Below are 8878 nucleotides of genomic sequence, written 5' to 3' on the forward strand. Positions count from 1 at the left end.
TTTCATAATTTACTGGAACTAGAAAAAAGTACTCTATAACAAAATGTATACAATTTAGGAATTGTACAAAACATTAATTTAGCAAGATGGTATTGGTTAAAGTCACCAAAATGAACAATTAACTTACTTTTCACTGCCACTTCCATGAAAGCTCAGATAAAAATTCACTGGCTAAAAAGTCACAGCAGAAGCAATTTAAACTTTATGTACAACAGAAAAGGTAAATCTTCCAAAGTAATACTGCAGACAATCACTAAGAGGCTCTCCATGCTGCCACGGCATTACTGGAATGGTTTTCAGAGTCCATCTTCTACGTGGGACGTCAGCTTTTCAAGACCAACACGTGAAGCATTAGATGTAATACAAAATAAGGAGTTCTTTATTATTTATACAAAACTTGTACATTAAAAAAAATTAAGATTCAACAACTCTGCTGACAACCTGAGGAAGCTAAGAGCTTTTATGGGTCCATCCAAGAGCCCTGTGTGAATGTTTCGGTCACCCACCTCCTGGCCACAGGAACAAGGCACACAGCTCCAGGGCCATTCACATGGCTCCTTTCATTGGTTCTGTAAGCTGACTTTCCCTTCCACTAGGCTGGGCAAGTAAGCCAGGAAACTATCTTCTCTGGCCCAAGCTAGAGTGTTTTATCAGTATACAAGTTGATTTTTCTTTATTTCATGAACACAAACTCCTAGCATAAGAAACTTTATTACAACATATACAGATTTGATACGTTGTTTACAAAAAATCTAGATTTTTTTCAGCTAAATAAATTAAAAGGTCTTTTGAGAAAGTTGGCTTAGAGAAACGGTATTTTTCTTTCACAACTGTGTTTTCACACTGAGTTCTAAGAGAGGTCACAGACATGCTTGTACTTGACAAAGTCACCCTCGTCTAAACAACAGTAAGAGCTCTGATATCTTTAGTGGAGCACAAAACTCTGTTTCCTAAAGCCTAATGCTGAAAGACATGTTATATGCAATCTAGACAAAATTTCTATTTATATAAGAGGACTCTCTGAATAAATCACAGAAATAAATGCAGTGATTTGTTTTCTTGATAGAGAACTATTTAGCATTGCTTAGCATATTATTTTGTAGTTTGGGAACAGGAATAATAATTCTTTTCTTGAAGATAGCCAGGTCCCTCCCCTTCTGAAGAATAATGTTGGTTACCCCCCCAAAAAAAAATCAAAATAGGCCAGCACCAAATGAAATATTAGTTTACAAAAAATAAACTTAGCTCTTATTTCTTAAAGATCTACAACCCAGACTTAATAAATTAACTATAAAATCAGAAGCTTTGTCAACCACAGTATAATTTAAAAATCCATTTTCAACCTGTGGGGGTGGGAAGGAGGGTAATCTCACACTGATCATCATGAACTTCATGAATTTCATCAAAAGAAAACACTTTTTTTCCAGCTTGTATTCGCCTTCAGAGGTGAGCTGTAGATTTCCTTCTGTGATGCTTTAAAGCAGAATACCAATGTTGAGATCTTTCCAATGAGCACAGCATGTAAAGCACTAAACTGTTTTCAGATCTGAAGAGACCGCACAGAAAGAACTCAGACCTCTCTGAAAGAGCCAAAAACCAAGCAGTTGTCTCACTGATCATGTCTACTCATCCTTAACAGGACATTACATTGAGCTTTTTAATTCACAGATTTTATGTTAGTCCTTTAGAACCCAATGCCCATGTTTCAGTTCAGAGCGTCAGGTTATTCAATCTGCCTTCTTGGTGCAAGTTCCTTGGAGGTCTTGTAAATTTATCTTTGACCTGTGGCAGAAAAAGACAAAGTAGCAACACACAAAATAACAGGAACCCAGAATTTTAATTTGGGACTATTGTATCTGAGTAGTGAGTTTTTACACAGCATATTTTTTTTTTTTTAAGAATAGGGAAAACACATTGAATGTATCTTTAAATCTCACCTGTTGTGAATCATGTGACTTCTGACAAGATGTCCTGCTGCCAATGCTGCCATCAGTGACAATTCCCCAGCCATTACTGTACCACACACAATTCGGGCAAGCTGCCGGGCATTTTCCCCAGGATTGTCTTTGCATGCTCCTTGAACACCTAGCATCTGTAGTCACAGGGAGACACAGCAAGATTCACCTTTCAAGTCATGAGCAACAATGTGTTACTAATACTAAATCAACTAAAATAAGGGCAACGACAATGGCATCAGAATAGAACTAGACTCCACTGGAAGTCTTCAATTTCCAAGATTTGACAGCAAGGACTGAAAATGCATATATCACAGCTAACATAACATCCACAGCCTGACTGTCAGTGCCCTTACTCAGGGCAGACAAACATTCATTTGCTCTCTTAATCTATGTTGTCAACTTATTAAGCATATGCCTGAACATGCTTATTTGGACATACTGGATTAGGCTGGTGAGACACAAGAGAGCAAAAAGATCAGATAAAATACAGAGATGAGGGCCAGCCCGGTGGTGCACTGGAGAGTGCGCCGCTTGGGAGCGCGGCGGCACTCCCGCTGAGGGTTCAGATCCCATGTGGAGACCGGGTTCCTGCTCACTGGCTGAGCGCGGTGCGGGCGCGACACCGAGGGTTGCGATTCCGTTGCCGGTCCCCGGTACGGGCGCGACACCAAGGGTTGCGATCCCATTACCGGTCAGTAAAAAAGACAAAAAGGAAAAAAAAAAATACAGAGGTGAATGATACATAGTGTCAAATAGATAACAGAGAGAATACCAGGAGTGAGAACCAGGCCTGAGGTCAGTGGACCCTGTGCCTGATGCGTCATACCTGCAAACAGGCTTGCTGAGGTAGTAGGTTGGTCCCACCACCCACAGTTCCTATTTCTATAGATGGCATGGTACAACTGATATACAAATCTTCATTTGTGGGACCACTTGCTTCCATTAAAGTAATACAGTTTGAACTACCAACATTCTGTGCCGCATCCTGAAAAAAAGAAAAAAATATACAATATACTTCCTTCACTTAGAACAACATAGCAGAAGAGAAGTGGAGGCTGGAGTGCTCACCTGCCCACAGGCAATGTAGATAGCTGTGACAATGTTTGCTGCATGGGCATTGTAGCCACCTATGCTCCCGGCCATGGCAGAGCCCACCAGATTCTTGCTAATGTTTACATCGATCATAGCTTCTGTAGTAGTTTTTAAGACCTAGAAAACAGAGTTGTGTACATTTTACATCTTTGCCCAGAAGATTCAGGGGAGTGCTACCCAGATCTATCTTTCTATACCTCCAGAGAAAAAGGGAGTTTAGATGTGGCCCCATTTAAGCCCTGTCCTCGATAAAAAGATTATCAGTAAGTTTGTTCCTGTGAATGCCACACATAGAAAACATAACCCTATATATTTAAGTTTATTTACAACATTAATACTCCTTTCCCCAATTTTTAATCCAATTAAAGATTACAAAATAAAAAAAATAACAAAACAAAAATTCATCTGATCACTTACTTCTCTGACCACCTTGGCTGGAATGACAGCTTCACAAACAACAGACTTTCCTCTTCCCTCTATCCAGTTTATAGCAGCAGGTTTCTTGTCAGTACAATAGTTACCACTAACTGCTAGAATCTGCATTTCAGGGAAATACTCATGAAGTTTTGAAAGTGCTTTCTCTGTACCCTATTAATAATAACAACAACAAATCACATTAAAATGCATAAAGTATTCATCTTTACAGATCAGAAGGGTTTATTTCTGCCTATGAAGTATTTCTAAATACAACAGATGTACTTCAAAGAAACTGAGCACAAAACTAACAGTTTTTTTTAACCATCACAGTGACAAATTTCTCGGTCAGGTATAGATTCATAATGTGTTTCCTTCTAGGTATGAAAACCAAGTTCTTTGTAGTTATTGATGAACAGAATATAGACAAAACTACCAGAAAGAGAATGTTAAAAATACTCAATGAGAATATAAGAAACATTAATTCATGTGTCACTGGGGATTGAGTAACTCAACCCATAATCCACATGTAATAAATTCCCTCTTCTAGTTATTAAACTGTTACCTTAAAAAAAAAGCCCAAGTTACCAAGTCTGTAAAGAGAAGTGGATCATTAAAGTCAATCTTGTTAGTAGAAAGTTGCTGGGATTTATATTACATAAAACATAAATAAGCCTTCCGACAACTTCCAGTTGAATAAAATTAATTCAATTACCAACTCATACCCCAATAACCCAATACATATTTACTGGCAATTAAAAAGTTTTTTGTGGTAAAATACACATAACATAAAATTTACCATCTTAACCATTTCTAAGTATACAATGGTAAGTACATTCACATTAATGTGCAACTAATCTCCAGATCTCTTTTCATCTTACAAAACTAAAACTCTATATCCATTAAACAACAATTCCCCAATCCCCTTCCCCTGACGCCTGTTAACCACCATTCTTTTTGTCTCTATGAATCTGACTACTCTAGGTACTTCATTAAGTAGATTCATATAGTATTTGTCTTTTTGTGACTTATTTCACTTAGGAGAATGTCCTTAAGGTTCATCTATGTTGTACCATGTGTCAGAATTTCCTTCCCTTTTAAGATTGAAAAATATTCCATTATACTCATAGGTGCACTCATTTTATTTGTCCATTCATCCGCCAGTGGACACCCAGGTTGCTTCCACCTTTCATGAACAGTGCTGCTATGAACATAGATGTACAACTATCTCTTTGAGACTCTGCTGCTTTCAATTCTTTTGGGTAAATACCCAGAAGTGGAATTTCTGGATCTATTTTTACCCTATTTTTTAAGTTGTTGAGAAACTATCATATTGTTTATTGGCAGTTTAAAGCTTAATACATTTAGTCACCATCCTCTCTCTTTTGGAATAGTCCTTCTAAACACACACAGTAAACTGTGCAGCCTGACTAACTGACTTTCATATTTCACATTTGTTTCTGATAAATAACAAATATCAGTGGGATAAAATGTAAGCCATACACCAACTTCTTATGAAATCATTAAAATAAGTGAACTATAGGGGCCGGCCCGTGGCTCACTCGGGAGAGTATGGTACTGATAACACCAAGGCCACGGGTTCGGATCCCTATATAGGGATGGCCGGTTAGCTCAGGATCCCATATAGGGATGGCCGGTTAGCTCACTGGGTGAGCGTGGTGCTGACAACACCAAGTCAAGGTTTAAGATCCCCTTACCGGTCATCTTTTAAAAAAAAAAAAAGTGAACTATACACATAAACTATATTTGGCTTCTTAAAGACAAGTCTCTGGAAAAGATCAGCTTCAAAGTTTACTGAACAAAGTTTTGAAGTGTTAACCCCAAGATTCTTCCCAGCCCTTCTGAGTAGACCCAGAATATGTATAATGCCAAATCTAAATTAAATATATCAAATATAATTAACAGCAATCAAGAAATGCCTGATTCCCTGTACCAGCCAGCAGCCATAAAACAAAAACAGAAATGTCTGATTTATATAACAAGAGTTACCTCAATTAGTATTTACCTTTCAATAAAAGTATTTTTTAATCAGTAACTCTTTGAGTATGTAACATATGTACATGGTACATAAATAAAAATACAGACGGACATAAACAGCAAGTCCTGTCTCCTCACCACCCAGTTCCTCTCTCCTGGCATAATCATTCTTACAAGTTCCATGTCTACCCTTTCGGATACAGTCTGTCTATACTCACCTTCGAGATCATGTTCATCCCCATGGCATCTCCTGACTTGGACTGGAAACGGATATAAAGATTGCGACCAGCCATACTCATATGAAGTTTCTGTAGACGTGCAAATCTATAAACAAAAGCAGCAAAGATTGTATTCCTTTAAGAAGACGGAAATTATCTTAAAATCTAGTTTAGTCACATCATTTCGTGCATAAGAGAAACCTCATGGAAATTATTTATTTTCTTCCTTAAATAAACAACACATGAAGGATACTATTTCAACTCCGTCTCATTCTTAGATGCTATGAGAAAAGAGGGCTGTAGGGCAGTCATTTCTTAACAGACAAACTTAAAAATTCCAAATAAAAACTAAACATATTAGCTCAAACTATACTGGGGTTATTATTTGTATTGATTATGCTTCTTTGTAAATTCAGCTTTCTGTATTCTAAGTAAATCTACTGTACTAATACTTCTATCCTGCTTGGAAAATCTTTTTTCTAAGATAATTTTCCCCTAGGGCAAAGTAACAGTCTAATTAAATTTACTAGCTCTTTACTTTTTTTTTAACTCATTTTCATCTATGGAGGTATTCATTTGAATCAACAATGTCCCCCCCACCCTTCCTATAGAGCATAAATGTCACTCATTTTGAATGAATGAATTTAAAGTTAGTATGTTATGTTATCTTAAGCAGGCAACATGTTAAAAATTCTGGTTAGCAATTACAGAAAATGGCACTGATTCTGAAATCAGCATAAACATACATATAAATCCACTCACACACCTGCTGGTGCTGTCAAATGCCTCCTTTATCACTGTGAACCCTTCAGGTGTTTCAAGCCAGGCCTTCACTTCTGCTGAGTCACAAGCACTGGGAAGACGCACCACTGGGCCACGAGTCATCCCATCTGCAAGGACTCGGCTGCTGGCACCTCCACCTAGCTACACAGGGTATATTACAGAAGCACATATTAATCCTGAAAACACTTCTGCTTGTCCCAAAAGGTGTCCTTGCTTGTCCCCAAAACTCTTCTTGTTGCCTTGCCTAGGGTGTATTTTCAAACAGCCAAATATATAAATGCCAACTTACACCTATTGCTCTGCAGCCTCTATTAGTGCTGGCCACAAGACAACCTTCTGTTGTTGCCATTGGAACCTGAAATTCTTTTCCATCCAAACACAGAGGTCCTGCCACTCCAACAGGGATGGGCATATATCCAATAACGTTCTCACAACAAGCTCCCATCACCTAAAAGGTAAAGTCAGGCACCAAGTGAAAATCTATATTGTAATACACAACTCCTCTCAGCCTTTGTCATTAATAACTTTCTTCAAACTTAATTCTTTAGTATATTTTTCAACAGAATTTTTTATTTATTCTTTAAAGGTGTTTAAAATACTAAAGTCTTTAAGTAAGGACAATAAAAACAGGAAAGATTTTGAATTTATCTGATCTACATCATAAGCAGAATATAAAATTACAGTAAAATGATTTAAAAAGGAAAATGTTTTATAAAACTACGTATAAAAAAACTAGTCAGGAAAAAAAGACTAAAAAGCAAAGACTACAAAGCAAACCTTCTCTAATCAAGAGAATAACATACCAAGGAGTAATTATAGTCCCTATAAGGTAGGTACTGGAGAGAAGAAGGCTCTGGAAGCTTTTCGGAAAGTAACTGTCGGCGAATAGATACACCTCGTTCATGGGTTTCCATCAGAGTTTCCAATTTGTAAGCTGGAATATGCTTAGCCTTGACTAACTGGATGATCTCTGCATCACTAAGGAATTTTGCACCTTTCTAAAGAAATGGAAAAAAAATGGGAGGGGGGTGAGAGAGGGAGACGACAGAAGGACTGTACTTCATATCATTCACAATAAATAAACCATTTAATACAAATGATGATAAAATATATAAATCTTTTCTATTATGTCACTGTTGTTTTTTCATACAAATATACCCCTGCAAAATAGTTTATTCAATATAAGCAATGCCAAATGAAAATAATATACATACCATGTCAAAGTTTTTACTATACAAAGATAGACTTGCATTAATACACAGTAAAAAGAAAAATAAATGTGACTTAGCAAGTACGTGTTAGATGTAACAGCTATTGTTCACACTCCAGTAAATTATTATATATATTTTATTAATTTTTTGAACAGGCAGTATACTCACACAGTTAAAAAAACTAAAGAATACAAAAAGATATATAACAAAGTCTCCCTCCCAACCCTATCTACCATCTTCCCAATTCTTTGCTACCTGTACTCAATAGGTAAACAGGTAGCCATTGTTTTACTTTATTTATTCATTTTTTTTTTTTTTGTGGCTGGCCAGTACGGGGATCCAAACCCATGATCCTGATACGTCAAAGGGTATGCATACTTATAATTTATAAATTTATATCTTTATAAATTTATTTTTAATAAATACTGCTGAATTGCCTTCTCACCAGCAAAGTACGAAAATGCCCTTCCCCACAACCTCAACAGAGTATATTATTAAACTTTTGGATTATTGCCAATCTGATGAATAAAAACACTTCAAGTATAGTTTTAATTTGCATTCCTTTTAGAATGAGGTTGATTTTACTTTCACATTTTTAAGAACCACTTGTACTTCTTTTTCTACAAATAGACTGATTATATTATTTGCTCTTTTAAAAATTTAGATTGCTAGTCTCATCAATTTGTAAGAGCTCTTTATATATTACGTTGGGGAGATTAGCTGTTTAGTCTTAGATATAAATTGCTAATATTTCCCCTGGTTTATTAGTTGTCTCTTGACTCTGCTTGTGGTGGTGATATACATACATATACATACACCCATACCCACACCCCAAATCACTCCTCTCCACAAAACTGGCCCCTCAGGTCAATAATATCAAGTAATTCAATTCTGTGAATACTACCTGTGGGTTTATTCAAGGATTTTTGCAAACATTAGTATCAGTTTAATTTTTCCAAAGAATAAGATAAACATTACCTGGCATGTGTACTACCAATGCAAATTTACTCATTCTTTTAAAGTTTACTGAGCACTTACTAAATCCCAAGCCCTCTCAAGACATGGATTCAACCTTCTAAGAGTTTTATGTCTAATAATGGACATAATCATGTGAAGATGTGATATAAGCAGCAAGGTTTAAGTGCCATTAAAAATGCGGTGTAGAGGCTGGCCCGTGGCTCACTTGGTAGAGTGCAGTGCTGAT

The 8878-nt window shown here is 36.7% G+C and overlaps 1 protein-coding gene across 1 annotated transcript in view; it reads right to left on the minus strand.

Moving 5' to 3' along the window:
• Positions 1-356: 356 nt before the first annotated feature.
• HMGCR (3-hydroxy-3-methylglutaryl-CoA reductase) overlaps positions 357-8878 on the minus strand; it is a 27905-nt gene continuing 19383 nt past the window's right edge. Inside the window, exons 12-20 of the mRNA XM_008582504.1 lie at positions 7267-7461; positions 6753-6911; positions 6447-6604; positions 5681-5786; positions 3468-3638; positions 3027-3167; positions 2785-2943; positions 1938-2092; positions 357-1782 (exon numbers count right to left, since the gene is read on the minus strand). Coding sequence (XP_008580726.1) covers positions 1728-1782; positions 1938-2092; positions 2785-2943; positions 3027-3167; positions 3468-3638; positions 5681-5786; positions 6447-6604; positions 6753-6911; positions 7267-7461 — 1299 coding nt within the window. The 3' untranslated portion in view covers positions 357-1727. The remainder of the gene's footprint in view (positions 1783-1937; positions 2093-2784; positions 2944-3026; positions 3168-3467; positions 3639-5680; positions 5787-6446; positions 6605-6752; positions 6912-7266; positions 7462-8878) is intronic.

The sequence above is a fragment of the Galeopterus variegatus genome, unplaced genomic scaffold, assembly GCF_000696425.1.
Source record: "Galeopterus variegatus unplaced genomic scaffold, G_variegatus-3.0.2 Scaffold2649, whole genome shotgun sequence".
NCBI classification, from domain to species: Eukaryota; Metazoa; Chordata; class Mammalia; order Dermoptera; family Cynocephalidae; genus Galeopterus; species Galeopterus variegatus.